Source organism: Euprymna scolopes, chromosome 1, assembly GCF_053919585.1.
Source record: "Euprymna scolopes isolate OS-2025 chromosome 1, ASM5391958v1, whole genome shotgun sequence".
NCBI lineage: Eukaryota > Metazoa > Mollusca > Cephalopoda > Sepiida > Sepiolidae > Euprymna > Euprymna scolopes.
Genome location: NC_136482.1, coordinates 1542992 through 1565574, shown reverse-complemented (window position 1 = coordinate 1565574; position 22583 = coordinate 1542992). Strand labels below are relative to the sequence as shown.

Sequence of the window (22583 nt, the reverse complement as noted above, 5' to 3'; positions counted from 1 at the left end):
ATTTTTATTTTTAATACGTTTTTGTGTATGAATAGTTGCGTTTTTTTTAAATTAACAAATTCAGAATGTGTATTCATGCTTTTATATATATATATATATATATATATATATATATATATATATAAAACATTTTATGTATCCACAAAATGTTATAAGGTATACATAAAAATAAAATGATTAAAATAAAAATTTACTCTCTCAAGCACTCAAATGTTAAGATAACCTCAATTATTAATTCAGCATGTTCACAAAAAAGGGTGCTTGCCTTATAGTATAAGACAGAATAATAGAATAAGTAGAAGTCAGCTGCACCTTTGTCTGCATGAAGCCTAGTCTTTGGCTGTTGAAATAACGCAAAACATTTAACATTACAAAAGCATTAGTAACAATAAAGAGGGTGATGATGAATGTCCTGGAAAAGTTAATTCTGATTAATTGTAAGGAAAAAATGTTTCGTTTTTTTAACTAAAATTTAACATTATAAAAATACCCTGGAAAAGTCACTTCTGATTAATTGTAAGAAAAAAATGTTTCATTTGTCAACTACTACATTTTCTTACAATTAATCAGAAATAACTTTCCCAGGGCATTTTTGTAATTAATCAGAAGTGACTTTAACATGATAAATTAGTTATTGTCAGCCAATGTCTGTTCAATACATATCACAATACTAATAAGTTAGTTATCGCCAGATGCAGATCACAATACTAATGAGTTAATCGCCAGATGCAGATCACAATACTAATGAGTTAATTATTGTGCACCAGTGTATGATGGGTGCAGATCACAATAATGTTAATGTCTGGTTGGTGCAGATCACAATACTAATAAGTTACTTATCACCATCCAGCATATGGTAGGTGAAGATCAAAATAATAAGTTACTTATCGCCAGCCAGTGTTTGGTTGGTGCAGATCAAAATATTAATAACTAGTTACCACCAGGCAATGTCTAGTGGGTGTAGATCACAGCACTGATGAGTTACTTATCGGCTGCCAGTGCTTCAAAATTTTCATTCTATTGAAAGAATTCATAATGTAATTATTCTATTCTATTGGAAGAGTTCATAATGTAATTAAATCCTTCTTAAGTAAGAGAAAAATCCGAGTTGTCCTCGACGGTTGTACATCTAAACAATGACAAAAATGCGGGAGTATCTTAGGGGTCTATCCTTGGACCTCTATTATTCCTGGTATTCATAAATGACCTCCCTGATAAAATTGTTTCGGAGATGGGTATATTTGCCGATGACACCACTCTCTATAACAGATATGAGGGGAAAACAAATGAACACATATCCAAGGAAATGGCAGAAACACTAGAGGATGACCTCCAATCCGTAGTGGAATGGGGACAAAAATGGTTGGTCACATTCAATGCTGCTAAGACTAAGCTTGTTTCCTTCAATAACTACAAGAAACCTTCTCTACCACCAATAGCAATGGCCAAGAACACATTGCCTGAAAGTACTTCTTTTAAACTCCTCGGTCTAACGTTTACAGGGAATATGAACTGGAAAAGATACATTGAGAGCATTACCAAGGCAAGGAAGGTTGGCTCCCTCTACTGTGCTAGAAAACTACTTACGCCATGACAGTATCCTGTACCTCTATAAGGCCACCATTCGCCCATGTATGGAGTACTGGTGTCACATCTGGGCTGGTGCATCTGCTGCTTGTCTCTCGCTCCCGGACAGGGTTCAAAAGAGAGTCGCCAACCTGATAGGTCTTGAACTGTCATCTAGGCCTCTGTCCCATCAACGAGACGTTGCATCCCTCTGCCTGTTCTACAAATACTTTAATGGTGAATGCTCTGACGAACTGCAAATGTTACTTCTGGAAAATCTATAACAGTGTAGTAAATAATGGGCAATCAACAATTCCTCCACTAACCAACAATCACGAGATTGTTTGCTCAGCAACCGACAAGGCTAATATGCTTGCCAGCCGGTTTGCCTCGAACTCCACACTGGACCCTTCCAACCACCCTCTGCCTGACTTTCCTTTGCGGACAGACGCCATGCTAGACGATCTAAAAATCACCCCTGCTCAGGTACATGCTATCATAAAAAACCTTGACACTTCAAAAGCATATGGACCTGATCTCATCCCAGCTGTGCTATTAAAAAAGTGCCCAGCCGAAGTAGCTGTAGTTCTCTCCAAACTCTACAACAAATGCCTTAATGCTTTCCGGGCTGTTGGAAAACTGCTTCTGTGGTACCAGTATTCAAGAATTCTGGCGAAAGAACTGACCAATCAAATTATCGCCTCATTAGCCTCTTCCTACTTTTGGCCAAAATATTTGAGACCATAATTAACCATGCTCTAGTCCGGCACCTTACAGATGCTAAACTTCTGACTGACAAACAATATGGATTTAGACTAGCTCGTTCCACAGCTGACATCCTCACTGTAATCTCTGAACGTATATACCATTCACTAGACAAAGCGGGGGAGGGCAGAGCGGTAGCTCTAGATATATCTAAGGCCTTTGACAGGGTATGGCATGAGTGTCTCCTCAGGAAAATTAAATCATACGGTATCACTGATAGAATACTTAACATAATTAAATCCTTAGATAAGAGAAAAATCCAGGTTGTCCTCTACGGTCATACATCTAAACAGTGTGATATAAATGCGGGAGTGCCTCAGGGGTCTATCCTTGGACCTCTATTATTCCTAATATTTATTAATGACCTCCCCGACAAAACTGCCTCTGAGATGGGTATATATGCTGATGACACTACACTCTATAACAGGCACGACAGGAAGACAAATGAACACATATCTAAAGAAATGGCAGAACCACTAGAGGAAGACCTCCAATCTGTGGTGGAATGGGGACAAAAGTGGTTGGTCGCATTCAATGCCGCCAAGACTAAACTAGTTTCATTCAATAATTACAAGAAACCCTCTCTACCACCTATAGCAATGGCCAACGACTCTTTATCTGAGAGTACATCTTTCAAACTGCTTGGCCTAACGTTCACAGGAAACATGAATTGGAACAATTACATTGAAGGCATTGCCAGGGCCGCTGCAAGAAAGGTAGGCTCTCTCTACCGTGCTAGACAACTACTAACACCCGAAAGTATCCTGTAGCTCTATAAGGCCACCATTCGCCCATGTATGGAGTATTGCTGTCACATCTGGGATGGTGCATCTGCTACTAGTCTCTCGCTCCTTGACAAGGTTCAAAAGAGAGTCGCAAACCTGATAGGCCCTGAACTGGCATCTAAGCTTCAGCCTCTGTCCCATCGACGAAATGTGTCATCCCTCTGCCTTTTCTACAAGTATTTTAGTGGTGAATGCTCTGACGAACTGCAATCACTTGTGCCCCACGACGTGAGCACCCTCGACAAACCCAACAGGCTGCTAAATCCCACCCCCACATTGTAGAGATCCCTAGATGTAAAAGATCTTTTTACTCCAATAGTTTCTTCCCAAAACCGCTAGACTCTGGAATTCCATTCCAGGTCCCTGCTTCCCCAACAGTACTGACGTGCAGAAGTTAAAGTGTAACGTGAACCGACATCTTGCTGCCCAAATTCCTACATAGTACCCCAGTAGTTGTTGCCCCTGATAGTAGCTCCCTACACCAAAGTGGCAATTTGCCTTGTTTGGGGTGAAAATGTAATAAAAAAAAAAAATTATGGACTCAAATATTTTGGCAAAAAGTGGGAGGCGGCTAATGGGGCGGTAATTTACTTGGTCGTTTTTTTTTTTTTTTTTTTTTTTTTTTTTTGCCAGAATTCTTGAAAACTGGTACCACAAAAGCAGTTTTCCAGCAGGCAGGAAAGCAAGATTCATTAAAGCATTTGTTGTAAAGTTTGGAGAGAACTGGAGCTACTTCGGCAGATCATTTTTTTAATAGCACAGCAAGGATGAGATCAGGTCCACATGCTATTGAAGTGTCAAGATGTTTTATGATAGCATGCACTTGAGCAGGGGTGATTTTCAGATCGTCTAGTGTGGCGTCTGTCCGCAAAGAAAAGTCAGGGAGGGAGTGATTAGCAGGGTCTATTGTGGAGTTGGAGGCAAACCGACTGGCAAGCATGTTAGCCTTCTTGGTTGCTGAGCAAACAACCCCATGATTGTTGGATAGTGGGGGAATTGTTGATTGCCCATTATTTACTACACTGTTGTAGATTTTTCAGAAGTCGCGGGTTCTAATTTTTGTGCTTCAATGCGTTTTTTGGTGGTTTCAGTAAATTCTCTCTTAGCTGTCACTATTTCTTTCTAACAGTTACTTCTGGCTTCTATATACTTCTGTCTGTTTGAACTTGGACATTGATAAAATTATATATATAGCATATATATATATATATATATATATGTCTGTGTGTGTGTTAATTTTTTGGGTGTTATAGAACTCGGTATATTATTAACAGAACATGTAAATAAGGTTCAATAAGGGGATTTTTTTTTTTTTTTTTAAATCTAATGACTTTGTTGAAATTTTCATTCAATTCCATTCAGGGAAATTTTTGGTTAGGATCATAAAATAACTGAAATGTATTAAAATCTAAAAAATTCCTTTTTTCTTTTTACAGATATTCTTTTTTCATAAAATAAAATAAAGCAAAGAATTATTATATTTTGTTATTTTTTAAAGTTTTGTCAGTTTGTGATGTTAAAATTTCATCAGTTTTGTAAAATAAATGTTTATATGCGATTTAAACTCTGATCCTTCTTTTAATATAGAGTAAAAATTATGATGAATTAATTTCATTTTATAAGTTTTTACTTTTTTTTATGGGTGTCGAAAATTAGTATCATACTTATATATAAGTGTATAACTTGTTTTAGAATTTTGAATAAAAAAAATTATTCTGTGCCAATGTCACTTACGGGCGTATGTTTTGGAAGTTATTGCATGTTTAAGCCTTTAAGCCAAATCAGATACATTAACCTGCTAAATTTGTTTCTTTTTAAAAGTTAACAGAACTGAGGACGCAGAATCTAAATATGGTCGCATGTTTTCTTATTTGATTATTGAAACATTTTTTTTATTTTGATAGCATATCCAGACTCCTTTTTAATCAAAGCGGAAAAGAAGCCCAAAGGAAAAGATGGTCCTGGAAAAACCTTCGCTATGCCCAAAAGTTCTGGTATGTATATAGTGCAATTTATTTGTTTCTGATTAGTTTTATTGATAATTTATTTCTAATTAATTTTAATATTTAATCCTGATCAATAGTTTAATTTTTGGTTATAAAGGAAAGCAGAGGAGCTTTTTATGCCACATGCAGAAGTTGTTCCACTGTCATTCATAACACCAGGAACAAATTCGTCATCATATTCCTCACTACATTCATTTTAGATGCTAGCATATATTGGATGACTTTAAGAATATAGCTTGCAAACTAACCTATCTCTGGCTAGTTTTTATTTATCCCTCATTATCTCAAATCCATTCTTTATCATTTCCTCACTTGTTTTTCTTGACTTTCCCCTAACAACTGACCATCCTACCTCAACTGTTCTATATCTCTTATTCCAAGAACTCTCATTCATGCTTTTAGTGTAATCCTATCATAAAGTTCTGTACACATGTTGCTGTTGTATAGTTGTCTATATAATGAGTTCATATATTTCCGAGTATCTATGAATGCGTTTATTTTCTGTTTGATGTGTGATATATTTGTTTCTCAGTGTATATATATATTTGAAGTTTATATGTAACCATCTACTGATGAGTGCATAAACATGGTATACAGAGCGCATTTGTGAGGGATTTTTCAAAATGGCGACTAGAAATAATGAAACATTTATCTTTTGCCGATTGTATTTCTTTCACTGACAATCTTCCAAAGCTTACTACTGATTGAAAAATATCTTTTCAACATTCAAAAAAAACAAAAAAACTAACAAAGTTAAATTATTTAAACAATAAAAGTTTAATAGAACTAATATATATATGCTCACTCTGTAACGCAGAGAAATACTACATCCTCCGGTCCATTCATGACCCAAAAATAAAATGTTTAAATGTGAGGAGTGAAGCTTTGAAAAGTTGCATACATAGAAGGAAGGGGCTCCTAATAAATTGGATTAATGAAAAGAAAAACACTTAGATGTTGTTTATATATATATATATATATATATATAAGGAAATAAAATTGTAAATACATAAATAATTAGTCGGTAAACTTGGATTTTAATCGCAATTATATTATAGATTTTTAATTAATGTCATATATATATATATAAAAAAAAAAAAAAAAAAAAAAATTATATTTTATAAATGTAATTTATAATCTATTTCGAATTTAAAACTATAGAAAAATATAATGTTAATAAACTAGGGAAATCACTTAGGATAGATAAATACTCACTTCCCCAAACCTTGAAAGATTTGGGTTTTTTAAAAATAATTTTTAAACGTATTTCGAAATTTTTAAACGTGATTCGATATAATTAAAAATATATTTTTAAAAACTTTAAACGTATTTTTGGAAATTTTTAAATGTTTGATATAATTAAAAATATATTTTTAAAAACTTTAAACGTATTTTTGGAAATTTTTAAACGTGATTCGATATAATTAAAAATATATTTTTAAAAACTTTAAACGTATTTTTGGAAATTTTTAAATGTTCGATATAATTAAACGAATTTTTAAGTTTTTAACCGCTACCAATACAGATTTTGAAGTTTTTATACATAAGGAAAGAGATTTTAAAATTAAATGGGGTTCAAATTAAAATCGATTCATATATAAAAAAAACATTTTTTCGAAATTAGATCTTAAATTTAAATAATTCAAAGTTGAAAATTAGGTATTACATTACCCGATATCTATCTATATATATATATATATATATATATATATATATATATATATTTATATATTTATATATATATATATGGATGGATGGATAGATAGATAGATTAAAAAAAAAAAAAAAAAAAAAAAAAAAAAAAGGAGGGGGGGATTAAACAAAACGAGATTTGAACGTGGATTCGCGAGGTATATATACTTCACACTTCCGGTTATAAGATAGACGAATATTGGCTGAAGAGAGCTTGATAAGGATACCTTAAACGGGCCTTATTATCGGGCTTGAAACCGACGGTACCAATGACCTGTCTCAACTAACAACTTTCTGTACACAAAATATAAGTACGCTCTTAAAATTTGGATTTTCCTTTTAATTGAGCACTCTGCTGGAATTCTTTTTCCAAAAAAAACTAATCATATATATATATATATATATATATATTAATGGAGGCTGTTTAAAAAAATATCTGAAGAAATTAAATGTTTATACCTTCAAGTATCAACATAAAATTTGTTGTATATTTAGAATTACACTTATTAAAAAAAAAAAAACACAGAAAAATCATTATGATGTACATACTCGTCACAGAACAAAGATGTCATATTCTAAAAATCATGTAGGTTTGGCTAGTAACTTTTCTATTTGGCTAATAAACGAAAATATTTAGTTGTCAAAGGCCAACTGAAGATAAATTTGTCCATAGAGCCCTGGTATATAAAAATTATGATAGACCATCTTTACAATAATAGGAAATGGACATAGTTCTATTTGGGAGGATTAGCGTCAGCAAATAGGGAAACATAACTTATCCATCTGGGTTGATCTTGATTTGAGTGATCTTTGGAAAAGCACAAAGTCTTGATTGTATTTGCCGCAACTTTAGTTACCAATGTTTCCCCATTGGATTTTTACATCTTAACTATCACCATTTTATGATCGTCTCTCGTGCTCAGAGCTATTACAATCAGTGGATCGTCTCTCTCGCTCTGACTGTTTGCCAACTCTGACTGCCAACCCTGACTACCAATCCTGACTAATTTCTATGTGTTTCTCAAAAAACCATCTCCCCCTGTAAATGACGTCATCAATATGTATCACCACACGACCATCATATGATCTCTATCACATAGTCATCCATGTTAGTTTTACTTATCAAATTCCTTTTCTTCAGTTAAAATTCCTTGGAACTATTTTAATGTAAATATTTTCTCAACTTAAAATATCTTTTTCACTTCTATAACATTCTTTCTGTTATCAAAATTTCTACTAAATTATACACTGATAATCAGCCATGAACTACCCGGTATTTTCCAGGAGCCAATAATATAACACTCCTCCATTCACCTATTTCAAAAAAAAAAAATGTATGACATTTTTTTTTTTTTTTAAATGTATGACTTTTTTTTTTTGTCCCCTTATTCTATTTTTCTCCAGGACAATCTCTAGATTTTCACACTACAAGTCAGACCCCCCCCCCATCATTTTTTTTTTCTTTGGTCAGTCTTTATCTCACTGATCACTCCCTCATTTCATTTAGACCGGATCTTCTTTCTAGTTTCATGGCTAATTCCTTTTGGGTATAGATTAATCTTCCTACGATCAATGTCAGCTGCTTCTTTCAATCCCACCCTTTTGCCATAGTCTAACAGAGGCCTCTTTTGCTTCTCATCAAAACTCGACAACTTTACATCCTATGCTGTTGCTAGCAACGAGGCTCTTTTTATCCTAGCTATTCATCTCATCAATTGTTTCCATTCATTTATACCATTACATTTGGGGATCAAAGCAGAAAACTCTTACCTTTTAATCTCTTCAGTGGTCAGTCTGCCAAATTACACAAGATACCCTCTATCATAATCTAATAATCTTTTACTCGGACTTCCAAGCTCTATAATCATAGCAACTCCGGCACAGATCCCTAGAAAACGTTACACTTCCTTATTAAAACCCTTACTCCCACTGCACTAGGCCCGGAAAGCACTTTTTAAACCCATAACTACCGTTTCTCAGTAGCATATGCAATTTTTTTTTTTTTTTTTTTTTCCAATATCCCTGCTGGAGTGCTCCAGAATAAGAACCTAGGATCATCCAACTAACATAACAGTTAACCAATTTTATTTTTCTAAAGCAATGCTAATGAGTGTGACCTTGATTGTAATGGTTGGCTTGTTTTGTGTTTGAAATCGAATTTAATGCACCTGTTAAATAAACATATTTTACAGCAGATATTTCCATGAATAGCCATCAAAGGCTTCATCTGTCGATTAGTCTGTTAGATTAAAATAAAAAACACTTTCATTGGTCTATTATGCTTAGTTTTGGTCTGCTATGCTTAAATTTAAAAAAGAATTTTCATGGTCTGTCTTCTTCTGTGGTGCCAATTTGTAAGAATTCTGGCAAAAGAACTGATCCATTAAATTATCACCTTATTTGCCTCCGTTTTCACTAAAATATTTGAGTCCATAATTAATCAACCTCTAGTCCACCACCTCATAGTTGCTAAACTTCTGTCTGACCAACAATATGGATTGAGGCAAGCCTGTTCTACTACAGATATCCTAACTGTAATCTCTGAATGTATATACCATGCACTGGATAAGGCAGGAGAGGGTAGGGCAGTAACCCTAAATATATCTAAGGCTTTTGGCAGGGTATGGCACAATGGTCTTCTCATGAAAATCAGATCATATGGTATTACTGGACAGATACTTAAAATAATTAAATCCTTCTTGAATAAAAGAAGAATCCAGGTTGACCTTGATATTCATTCGTCAAAACATTGACATAAATGCGGCTGTACCTCGGGGGTCAATCCTTGGACCTTTATTATTCCTGATATTCATAAATGACCTCCCTGCTAAAATAATCTCTGAGATGGGTATATTTGTTGACGACACTACACTATAATAGCCACAAAGGGAAAACAAATAAACATGCAAGGCAATGGCGGAAATTGTAGAGGAAGACCTCCAGTCTGAAGTGGAATGGAGACAAAAATGGATGGTAACATTCAATGCTGCCAAGACTAAGCTTGTTTCCTTTAATAATTACAAGAAACCTTACCAACCACCAATAGATATTGGCGGTTGAGAAGATTTCTCAACCTTCCTCGGCTTAGTGTTCACAGGGAACATGAGTTGAAACATGCATCAAGAGAAGGTGGGAACTCTCTACCGTGCCTGGAAGTTACATACGCCTGATATATGTTGTACCTCTACAAAACCACTATTTGCCTATGTATGGAGCATTGTGGCCACATTTGGGTAAGTGCATCTACTCCTAGTCTCTCACTCCTGGACAGGGTTCAAAAGAGAACCACCAACCTGTCCCATTGACAAGTATTTTAATAGTAGATGCTCCGCCAAACTACAAGCCCTTGTACCTCCTCGACGTTAATATTCCTGACAAACCCAAAAAGCAGCAAAATTCCACCCCTATACAGGAAAGATCCCCAGATGCCAGAAAGCCAAGCAGTGAAGTCTCACCCCCAATGTAAGAAATCCATATACTCTCATAGTTTCTTCCCCAGAACTGCTAAACTTTGGAATTTCCTTTGGAGCTCCTGCTTCCCCGACTGTACTGTCATGCAAAAATTCAAGCGTAATGTAAACGGACATTTTGCTACTCAACTCCCTACATAGTATTCTTGCAATTTACCTCCCAGATAGTAGCGCCTTCATCAAAGTGGCACTGTGGGTGAAAATGCAATTAAAAAAATAATTCAAGATTTTTTTTATTGTTTATTTAAATGTAGTTGCAATTTGTACTATATACGGTGAGCATCGCAAAGTTGGATTTAAGAGTCAAACAATTTTGAGATGTAAATTCTTCACCATCTGATGTTTTAAAAAAATAACTATGGTTCAGCCATCTGCAAACACCCTATAAATAGCCATGTTTCTGCCTTCAAGTTCAGTGTCAACTTATTCTACATTCTTAGCAAGTTGCACTCATTCTTTCACTTAAAAATTCTAGAAATCATTTACAGTAATTCTTCGCTTTGTAAAAAAAAAAAAAAGAAAATATTTTAGGGCTTAATGTGGTTACTGTTTGATTTCCAGTTTGTTTGTTTTTTTCTTCTTTTTTTCCCCTGCTATATTTTCCATTTTCATATTATTTTTTATTTTAATCAAAATTTCCAATTTAGCTCTGTTAAAGTTTGAAACTAGTTAAGAATCCTTTTCATTCATCATGTTAAACAAATTTGGTTTTTATATAGCCTATATATTTTTTTTTATTATCTTATGTATTTACATAAAATTTATATGTATCTATTTTCAATATTTATTTTGTCAGTGCTCAATACATAAGTAGAACTAGGTACTAAGTTTTGTATGACAAATAAACTACACAGAATTTTTTGCATTCCATCCTCATTAGGATTATCAGGCTATTGCATGGAAAAAAAAATATATATATATATATATATATATATATATATATATATTAACCCAAATAGTACAAATTATCAATCCTCAAAACTGCATATACATTTGGTTTGTTTTATTTCCTTGTCAGTTTTATGGTTTCAAGTATATTGTTGAATGGAGTGTTATTTTCTTCAATTATTGATTCCATTCAAAACCTAAGAAACTTTATGACATTTTATTTTCTCTCATACAGTTCTTTCTATTTTCATTCAAATATGATGTCTTCGGATCGAATACAACAAGAAGCAATTGATTTTCCATAAAATGCAAATAAATTACACACAATCTGAAATGTGTTTCTGCCCAGGTGTTGAGTTTGAACTTTATGAATAACATTTCTTCTAATAATTATGGATCTTGTCACATATGGCAATAACCATAATATAAACAACTAGTTACAACAACCCTGGTGTTGCCCAGGATGCAGTAAGGTTATTTTAGTTTTCGGTTTTTATTTTTTGTTGTTTGTACATTTTTACATTTAAAACTCTTATTGCATTCTCCAACTGAAAATGAATGTGGTGAAAATACTAGGAATTATTTTTATTAAAATATTAATGACTTTGATATTTTTATTTTTTTATTTTTATTTTATTTAAATATTAATGACTGTAACATTGTTTTTATTATTTTTTTATTTTATTTTTATTTTATTTTATGAAAACATTAATGACTTTAATATTGTATTTATCATTTTATTTTATTTTTATTAAAATATTGATGACTTTAATATTGTATTGCGTGTGTGTGTGCGTGTGTGTGTGTAGGCAAGCCCAGCTGGCAGCGATGTAACTGAGTAAAGTGTGCATATTTTTTTTTTTTTTTTACGTGGAGTTCACCACTTATCAAGGCCCAATGGCCACACAGGGATAAGGGTTATTGTGTGTACAGTAATCAAAGGGATAGTGTAGCAATAGTATTGGAGAATTGGTAAGGTGTCATTACTTAGGGGGGGGCGGTTCATCAGGAATTTGTTTCTGTTGGACTTGAAGACATCCAGGTTGAAGTCGGGAGGGAAAAAGGCAAGCGGAAGAGAGTTCCACAGGCGTGTAGTTCTAAGAAAGAAGCTTTGTTCATGGTATCTACATTTTGATTTAGGCACAGATAGGGAGTGGGGAAGATTATTGACGGTGGTTTCAGCTAGTCGGGTGTTTTTTGAGAAAGATTGGCGAGGGGGGACCAGAGAATGGAGCGCAGACGAGCACCTGCCATGGAAATAACGGTAGAACAATGCCAGGTTCGCTACGTCTCTTCTGTGGGAAAGAGGTTGCAGGGTAGAGAAAAGGGCATCCCCCACCAAGCCACGGAGTCTATTTTGTACTCTGTCAAGGCAGGATAGGCTGTTTTTAGCAGCCCCCGCCCAGATGTGGCAGCAGTACTCCATCTTTGGACATACTTGGCTCTTATATAGATAGAGAATTGCATCATTAGTGAGATATCTTCTGGAGCGGTAGAAGGATCCCACCATTTTCCCAGCGACCTTAGCCACAGACTTGATGTATGTGTTCCATTTCAGATCAGAGCGTTTATGATGTAAAGATAGGAGCTTGGTCTTAGATGCATTAAAGGTAACCAGCCACCTCTTTCCCCACTGTACCACGTGCTCAAGATCAGAGGAGAGAGAATCAGAGATCATCATCATTTACAGCCTTTGATGTGTTGCCATAGATGGTCGTGTCATCAGCATAGATGTCAACGAAAGATTTTAGTATGTGTTTTGGGAGATCATTGATGTAGATCAGGAAGAGAGTTGGGCCCAGTATGGACCCCTGAGGGACTCCAGCATTAATACTGTGGGCCTCTGATTTCTGCCCATTAACAACTACTCTTATGAGCCTATCTTAGAGAAATGACTTAATGATAGAGAAAATATTTCCAGTAATACCGTAGCTGGAAATCTTGTGTAGTAGGCCTTTATGCCAAACCTTATTGAAGTCCTTTGATATATCGAGAGCAATTGCCTTAGAAATGAAGCCTTTGTCGAGAGATTCGCTAATCCTATGAGATATAACCGTTAGCACATCTGCTGTAGATCTAGCAGAGCGGAAACCATATTGTGTGTCGCTAAGGTTATTTCTGCTGAGGTGGTTGACTACTTCTCTATTTATTGTGGATTCCAGCAACTTACTCATGACACACAGGAGACTTATTGGTCTGTACTGAGAGGGGGATGACTTATCACCTGAATTCTTAAATACAGGGCATACTGATGAGGTTTTCCAGGGTGTTGGGAAGCACTTCTCCTTAGGGCAACGCTTAAACAGTTTGGAAAGTATGGGGGTAAGTTCTGGTTGTAATTTTTTTAACACTATAATTGGAATACCGTCGGGACCAGTTGCTTTACTGGAGTCAAGGTTCTTGATTAGCTTGGCGACCTCACGCACAGATATTTGTATTTTGCATAGCGCGTTGTCTGTTATAAGAGGGAATATGGGGAGTTGATGGCCTTCGTCACACAGGGTAGAATTTGACGCAAAGTTTTTGGCAAATAGTTTGGCCTTGTCAGATGCTGTCGAGATGACCTCTGGTCCATTGATAATGGTTGGGATAGAACGCACATTTCTGTTCAAGATGCTATTTGTCAGAACTGGTGGGAACCAAGCCGCTGCTCAGCTACTTTGGACTAAACGGATTGTGCATATAGCTCTCTTGCATTTTTATTACTCTTTTACAGTGGTTGCTGATGGTTCTGAAAGCAGCTTTGGTTTCAGTGCATCTATTACGTTGGTAGCTATGGAAAAAGTGATTTCTGTGTGCGATGGCAGCAGCACATTCTTGGGAGAACCATGGCTGGCTGTTAGGTTTTTGTTGGAATTTTTTGGATGGTATGAATTGGTCTGTGCCTACAAGTAACCATTCGGTCAGGTCTGATACTATAGAGGGCACATCCTTTTTAAACATGGAATGGAGAGGGAGATCAGATATGAATGTACGGAAGCTATCCCAGTCCGCCATAGAGTATCGGTATACAGTACGGTGGAGAGGTACGTCTGTAGATTTATTATATTTCATTTTTATCTTAACTGATACGACGCAGTGGTCGGAGGATCCCAGAGGAGATAGAACGAAACCTGAGCATAGCTCAGGGGAAGTTGATAGAAAAAGGTCTAGGAGGCTTGCGAACTGACCGGTACTATCGGGCACACGGGTGGGCTCGCGGACAATCTGAGTGAGTCATAGGCAATGGCAAAATCATGACAGAACCTCCCCTCATCATCAGTCTTATTTGAGTGGGTCAGCCATTCCACATTATGGACATTGAAGTCACCGCAAATTTGAATGTTAGCCGAGGGATGAGCAGACAGGATGTGGTCAATTTTTTCTGACATACTCTGTTGTGGGGGCGATAGAGGGCAAATATAAATGCGGTGGTGTAAGCAAGTGCAACCCAGAAGCACATATAAGGTAGATTGGGGTCTTCTCTGGAGATATCCCTGCCACATGGGAAGCCATCTTTAATGTAGGCACATATTCCATGCCCGTGGCGATCTTGGGGGGTCAGATTTAGATGTTAGGTTAGAGTATCCTTTAATTATGAACTCATCTAGGGAGGTGGTCGGCCTTATTCCAGTTTCGCTTAGAACGAATATGTCAGGTTTCGTCTCCTGTAATTGGCTTTCAACCTCTGGAAGGTTAGAACGTAGACCCCTGATGTTGGAGAAGGAGATATAGTAGTAGGGGTCTACATAGGAGGATGGGTTCTAGGTTTATTCGTGTTTTCTTTGAGATATTTCATGTTGAGGATTTTGGGGTTTGTGGAACAGGTCGGCATACTTGGTTGGAGCAGAATAGAGAGGGAAAGTAAAAGAAAAAGACAGGAAAAAATTTTTTTTTTTTTTCTTTTTTTTTTTGTAGCACATGCTAAGGTAAAGCCGTAACAATTACCCACGAGTATGGCATTGAGAGGCCCCACCAGAGACTACTGCATGGTCCAGAATCCATTCACCAAATGGTAATACAGCAGCCCCAGTACTTTGCACCTGCTGATAGGACAGCCTCCTTAGTGGTTATTCCAAGGTTCGGGTCCCTGACTATCAGGCGGTTAACGTCAGCCCAGATGAAAACGTTTACCTCCAGCACCCTTACTAGTGACATGGCCGCAAGGATAGACATAGAGACAGAAAATTTCCGACATCTCGGACTACTGTTCACGAAGTACTACCAACCTGGGAAGCAGCATATATATATATATATATATATATATATATATAACTACTTAATTTACTCACATAAAATTAATATACGAAAGTATAAATTTATGCGTAAACTTGAAGTATTTACTTCAAAAGTGCTCAATACGTAGGTAGAGCTAGTTAGTAAGTTATAAAATATATATATATTCTTACACGGTGGTAACCACTTATCAAGGCCCAGAAGACACTCAGGGATAAGGGTTATTGCAAGTACAGTATGTTAGTGTGGAGATTTAATGAAGTGTTTACTTAAGAGGGCGGTTCATTAGGAATTTGTTAACGTTGGACTTGAAGACATCCAGGTTGTAGTCAGGTGGGAAGCAGGCAGACGGAACAGAGTTCAACAGGCGTGTAGTTCTAAGAAAGAAGCTTTGTTCATGGAATCTACGTTTTGATTTAGGCACAGATATAGAGTGGGGAAAATTATTGATGGTGGTTTCAGTTAGTCGGGTGTTTTTGAGAAAGATTGGCGAGGGGGGACCAGAGATTAGAGTTCAGACGAGCACCTGCCATGGAAATAACAATAAAACAAGGATAGGCTCGCAACGTCTCTTCTGTGGGAGAGAGGTTGCAGGGTAGAGAAAAGGGCATCCCCCACTAAGCCACAAAGTCTATTTTGTACTCTGTCAAGGCAGGATAGGCTGTTTTTAGCAGCTCCTGCCCAGATATGGCAGCAGTACTCCATCCTTGGACATACTTGGCTTTTATATAGATAGAGAATTGCATCAGTAGTTAGATATCTTCTGGAGCGGTAGAAGGATCCCACCATCTTTCCAGCGACCTTGGCAACAGACTTGATGTACGTGTTCCATTTCAGATCAGGAGTAAAGGACAAACCCAGAAGCTTGTCAAAACATGGGCTTCTCCTAGACGAGAGCCATCCATTTCAATTGATGCCAGATGGGGATCAGAGCATTGATGATGTAAAGATAGGAATTTGGTTTTAGATGCATTAAAGGTAATCAGCCATGTCTTCCCCCACTGAACCACGCGCTCGAGATCAGAGGAAAGAGAATCAGAGAGAACTTTGTCATTTACAGCCTTTGATGTGTTCCCGTAGATGGTCGTGTCATCAGCATAGATGTCAACGAATGATTTAAGTATGTGTTTAGTATTGATGTAGATCAGGAAGAGAGTTGGGCCCAGGATGGACCCTTGAGGGACTCCAGCATTAATACTGCAGGCCTCTGATTTTTGTCCATCGACCACTACTCTTATGAGCCTATCGGAGAGAAATGATTTAATGATTGAGAAAACATTTCCAGTTATACCGTAGCTGGAAATCTTGTGAAGTAGGCCCTTATGCCATACCTTGTCCAAGGCCTTTGATATGTCAAGAGCAATTGCCCTAGAAAGGAAGCCTTTATCAAGAGATTCACTAATCCTGTGAGATATAACTGTTAGCCCATCTGCGGTAGATCTTGCAAAACGGAAACTATATTGTGTGTCACTAAGAAGGTTATTTCTGCTGAGGTGGTTGACTATTTCTCTATTTAATATGGATTCCAGTAACTTACTCATAACACACAGGAGACTTATTGGTCTGTACTGAGAGGGAGATGACTTATCACCTGAATTCTTAAATACAGGGCATACTGATGAGGTTTTCCAGGGAGTTGGAAAGCACTTCTCCTTAAGGCAACGCTTAAACAGTGTCGTAAGTATGGGAGCAAGTTCTGGTTGAAGCTTTTTTAACACTATAATTGGGATGCTGTCAGGGCCAGTTGCTTTACTGGAATCAAGGTTCTTGATGGGGATTATGCTACAATGAATAATCCGCGTTTCATCAACTCTAGGACTCTTCAGGCTTATGCATAGAGTGGATTAAATGCGGAATATTCAGTGTAGCTTAATCGCCATATCTATTTTATAACTTATATATATAATGTGTATGTTTGTGAATGAAATTTTCTTGAACAATATGCGATTTGCATACATGATATGGCAAGAGACCATAAAATAATCAAATTATGGCGACAGCAGATGAGGAATGTATTCATGTCGAAAGAGAATCAACGTATTATGACTAATTTTGAGATGGTCAGATGTTTTATATTGCAACAACAACAACAATGACTTCTTTGCAGCAGATGTAGCAGCATCTATTTTTCCATTCATGTTTCATGAGAATGTCATACTAAAGGATTTACATGTTTAATTCTTGGAGCTGTTATCTACCATGTCATATTCCAAAAATCATAGTCTTTCTTTATGACTAAACACATTGCTGTGAAAATATCATTTGAAAGATTTATCTAAGATTTCTAGTTGTTATCTCCCGTTGTTGGAAAGGTGTTTTACAGTTAAGGAGAATAACTTTGTCTTGGTTGCATTACATGTGACCAACCATTCTACTACAGACTGGACTCGTTTTGTAAGTATTCAACAATGGCCTTGCATGTGTGGAAATTTTAGATGCGTTGGACAGTTTTTTAGAAATTGACTTCCAAACTTTTTGTATATTGTGCATTCTCTGAAATCCATCCTTATTGCTTTCCATGTTTTCCTTAAACTGAACCTGCTACCTCAACTGTTCTACATCTGCTAAACCAAGAATGATCATCCATCAAAGTTTTGTATAAATCTACCAATTCTCATCCGATTCTTTGCTGAACTCGTCACGATTAAATCTATCTTTTAAACTTACGTTATCATATCATTCGCATATCATTTTCTCTCCATGCAACACATGTCCTTAATCCTCACTGGGCAGATTTCATTTTCATATATTTCACTGGTAAATAACAAACTTGTGTTTTTTCTGCTGATTTAGGACGAATCTGATGCGCTTAATTTTTTAGCTATGACCTCATGTCGTTTTTTATGATTTTGTTCACATGTGTGAAGCATTTTGGGAGAAGTTGGTGGGGTGAATAGTTCTGAGTGACTATGTTGAAAAGGAGTCAGTTTTAAGTCTTAAAAATTTTAAATATTCCAAAACTTGGTGCTCAGTGTACACTAAGGACTGACCTGTGTAGGAGGAATTTATGCCTTGCAAAGAAAAGAAATGTTATCAATTCCCTCTGGTGGATGTACAGAACACTCTTCCCACTGCTCAGCTTAATCAAGGCAATTCACTAAGGCTAAGAAGGATAGTGACTGCTTCACTTACTTGTGCTAGGCTTTTCCAGGATTGACCATGGAAATGTTGAAAGCTAGCATTTTTGACGGTTCTCACATCTGGCAGCTCATCAGAGATCCAGAGTTTGAAAACTCAATACATGATGTGGAACTAGAAATGTATGAAAGGCATTTGTTCCGGTAGTGAATAACTTTCTTGGCAACAATAATGTCAGAAACTATGCAGAACTTGTCAACAACATGCTGACTACTCTAGGCTGCAATATGAGCGTCAAGATGCCCTACCTATTTTCACATACAGACGTTTCCTGAGAACCTGAGTTCAATAAGCGATGAGCAGAGAAAGAGATTCCATCAGGACCTGAAAGAGATTGAGACCAGGCATCAGGGTTGCTGGGATGCAGTCATAATGTAGTCATGATGTAGTTAGGATGAGACCTTTCAGCTGCTGAGCATTTCAGGCGTTTGACGAAACAGAAGTTGAAGTCCTGAAGTTTGAACCATGCTGACGCAACATGCAATTTGTGTGTACTTTCCTTTATTAATGCCTACTATTCAGTTTACTGTAATCGATATTTCTATATATGTATGTTGTTGGCAAAACATTTTTTTTCTTTTAAAAACATATTTAAGATATGTTGACAAAAATCAGCTGATAATGCCACAAAAATGTAATCGATTTTTTTACAAGATTTTTTTTTTTTCTTTTTTTTTTCAAATTAACTTAACAAAAAAATCTGACCTGATGAAGAGAAGTGGGTGCCATTTCCTCATTCAACAGTGCAAAAATACCTTAAATCAGTTGTAGAAATGTAGACAACATTCAAAAAGTAAAAAATTGTTACAAATCTTCCGCATCTTCACAAATAATTGTGTGTACTCTTCCCACATTGACAGCTTTTCATTCAAACTCCTCAGTTTAACATTCATAGGCAACATGAACTGAAACAAATACATTAAGGATAATGCAAAGGCTGCTGCAAAGAAGGTGGGCTCTCACTACTATAAAGTTTCTCACACCTAGGAGTATCCTGTACCTCTGCAAGGTCACCATTTACCCATGCATGGAGTATTGTTGCCACATTTGGGCTGGTGCATTTGTCACTTTAGAAAATAAGTCTGGTAGAATGGTGATAAAGCTATCATTTATGTATGGAGTATTTCCACCAGTTTCTCACTTTTAGACAGGGTTCAAAAAAAATCTTCAATCTAATAGGTCCTGCATTATCATCAAGTTTCAACCATGTACTATCGCCACAATGTTGCATCCCTATTTTACAAGTACTTTCATGGAATATGCTCTGATGAACTTATACCACTTATACTCTCTCAACATAAATACCCCCAACAAGCAGCAAAATCCCACTCCTTCATTTTAGAAATTCCTAAATGCCAAAACCTCAAACTGCTTGACTTTGGAATTTCCTCAGTGATCCTGCAGTTTTGACTATTCTAGTTTGCAGAAATTTAAATGTTATGCGAACGGATTCTTTATGCAAACATGACCCCATATAGTTGCCTTTTTAATGTCTAAGTGGTAATATGCTTTGTTTGAAGTGAATCATTATTTTTCCTTCTGCTTTTTTTGTTCCTTTCTTGCTTTACATCCTAAAGATGAAGTTGGTTAAACAAAGCATCTTCTTTCATAAGAATGTGTTGATTGATTGACATATCCAAGGTTGTCTGCTGAATCAACTTTTGATTTGCAGTTGTGATATTCAATATTCTCTTGTAATACTCCCGGCACCATGCCCTCCAAACTTTTGTGAATTGGGAGAGAAAAATCAAAAAAAAGTATGACAAAACATGGGGGCCGTAGTGAACATTGTCTGACGATTTCAATCCTACCCAAAGCCAGCCAGAAGATTAGTTGGCCAAAACGTGGTGAGACAACAACAACTATTGAAGGCAGTAATTACTGGGGATACAGTTACAAGACTCAACATTTCTATCCGGTTGCGGTTAATCACCTGAAGAAGTCCAGAGGATGATTTGAATGAAACATGGTAAAACAACAACTATGAAGATGAGGATAACAGTCTGCAAGTAAATAAATAGATACAAAAATTATTCATCTCAAAGGATTCCAATAAAAATAAATATATATACATATATGAGGAAATAAGTTTATCGGGTGAACAATGGAGAGGAAGTTGTTTATTAAGGTACACAAAAAGGCAACCGAAATTAAAATCAGATTAAGCAACTGTTATTTTAGAATAAAGGACTGAACAGTGAATCGATATATTTTAGAGTTAGTGTGTGGTCATGAATTTTTTAATGACAGATTTATAACGTTTGTGAATGTCACTGGGTTTTGTGGCAAAGAATTGATACCAGTTGTGAACAGGATGCAGTCAAAGGCGGATTGAGGCTTAGAGGAGATGAGGAAATAAATTATCGACTAAATAAGTCAGTCTTGTGAATTTTAGTGTTGTATATTGAAGGGGACAGCTCCCAGTATTTAGAGAAATGAAGTCATTAGGATCAAAAATAATATTTATTAAAGGTGAATGCTGGAATCTAACGTAGTGATCAAAAGTTTTAAAAAATACATATTTCTATTTAGATGCGATTCCAGGAATGTAGTGAATTGTCCATTATGGTAGAAATAATTATTCAACAAAGTTAGGTCAGAGCAGGTAGAATGGAACAATGGAAATTAAGGAATGTTCTTTATGTTGCCAGAACATGTGTTAGAAGCATATGCAATATCTAGATGCAAAGCACGCACATGTTGGACATGTTCTGATCTCACAAAGACATATAGACTCAATATAATCAGTTAAGTTAGTGTTCGAAATGAGTTCCAGTTAGAGATCGAGTTAGCCTAAGCCCATTTTAGAAGGAGGCAGAAAGGGGAAGACAAAATGTCGAAATCTAGCACAGAATCAAACTCCCATCATTCTCATCACCAGGTAGAAATAAATGTCTTCGTAATTGTTATGTAAGCCTTTGTCTTGGTTATTTCATCATTTCAACGAAGGTAATGTGTTATTTTCTGTTATTATATACCATCACACTGTCCCATTATCTTGAATATTGAACTTTATATGAAACCCCTTCCAAATTGTAAACTGTATCCCCCTCATCAATAATGTATCTCCACTTTATGTTTAAAAATAACTGTTCATTACACATCTCTCTTCACCTATATCAGCCTTCGGCGCTTCTACACTATTGGGACAAAATTTTGGAAATCGTAAACTTAATTTCATATGCAAACAATGGTATCTATGTATTCCTCATATTTTTAATAGTATTATAGCCAAAAATCACGAAAATCGATAAGGTAGAAAATTATTTATTAAAGAAAATAAAAAATAGAATTTGATGAAAATGATCGTAAGACACAAGAGAGTTTAAAAGGGAGGTAATTTTCCATTTTGATTTAAACAAGATGGCAATTTTTAACCCGCTAACACAATTAAAGTTGTTTTGCTTAATAATTCAGTAATATTCAGGTGATTTCAACTGCATAATTTGGAAGCTGCCATTGTAACTTATTAGAATTGACAAAAAAAAAAAATCAGTGTAGTGTTGAAACCATTATTTTTTTTATCTGAAAACTCCACTTATCGACAACAAAATCTCGTCCCAATCCCATAGAAGCACCCAGCCTTCTATTATAAATGTGAACTTTCCAAGTAATTGTCTCATTGTCGTCACTGTGTAACCCCATAATATTAAAAATGTCTCCTCCCCATTCACACCCCACAATACAACGTTAGCATGTAAAGGGTAGTTTCCTATGATGATGTCCCACGCCCTCAGATCCAAACCAATATATGCAGAATATGTTTTTCTTTAGAATTGTTTTATTTTCTATATTTGTGAACCCATGTGTGCCCCTCAACAGCCGTTCATGTGAGAGACGACAATGCGGCCGTAAGAATAGAAGACGGAAAAGAACTCAATGGTACACAATGTTGGGGTCGGTGATGTTTTCAGATGTAGGGGGATCACGTGGTGTAACAGTCTAATGCAAGATCGTTACAAGCCTTGTGAACACTAAGACATCGATTTTGGGGCGGAGGGAGTCAGATTAGTTTTTTAAGCTATGAACTGTATTAAGGTTAGAAACATGAGTATCAG

General features: G+C 36.1%; 1 protein-coding gene across 1 annotated transcript in view; it reads left to right on the top strand.

Moving 5' to 3' along the window:
* The window catches only part of LOC145243585 (uncharacterized), a 68856-nt gene that overhangs the window by 38665 nt on the left and 7608 nt on the right, over positions 1-22583 (top strand). Inside the window, exon 2 of the mRNA XM_080106859.1 lies at positions 5021-5110. Within this exon, the coding sequence (XP_079962985.1) occupies positions 5021-5110 (90 nt within the window). The remainder of the gene's footprint in view (positions 1-5020; positions 5111-22583) is intronic.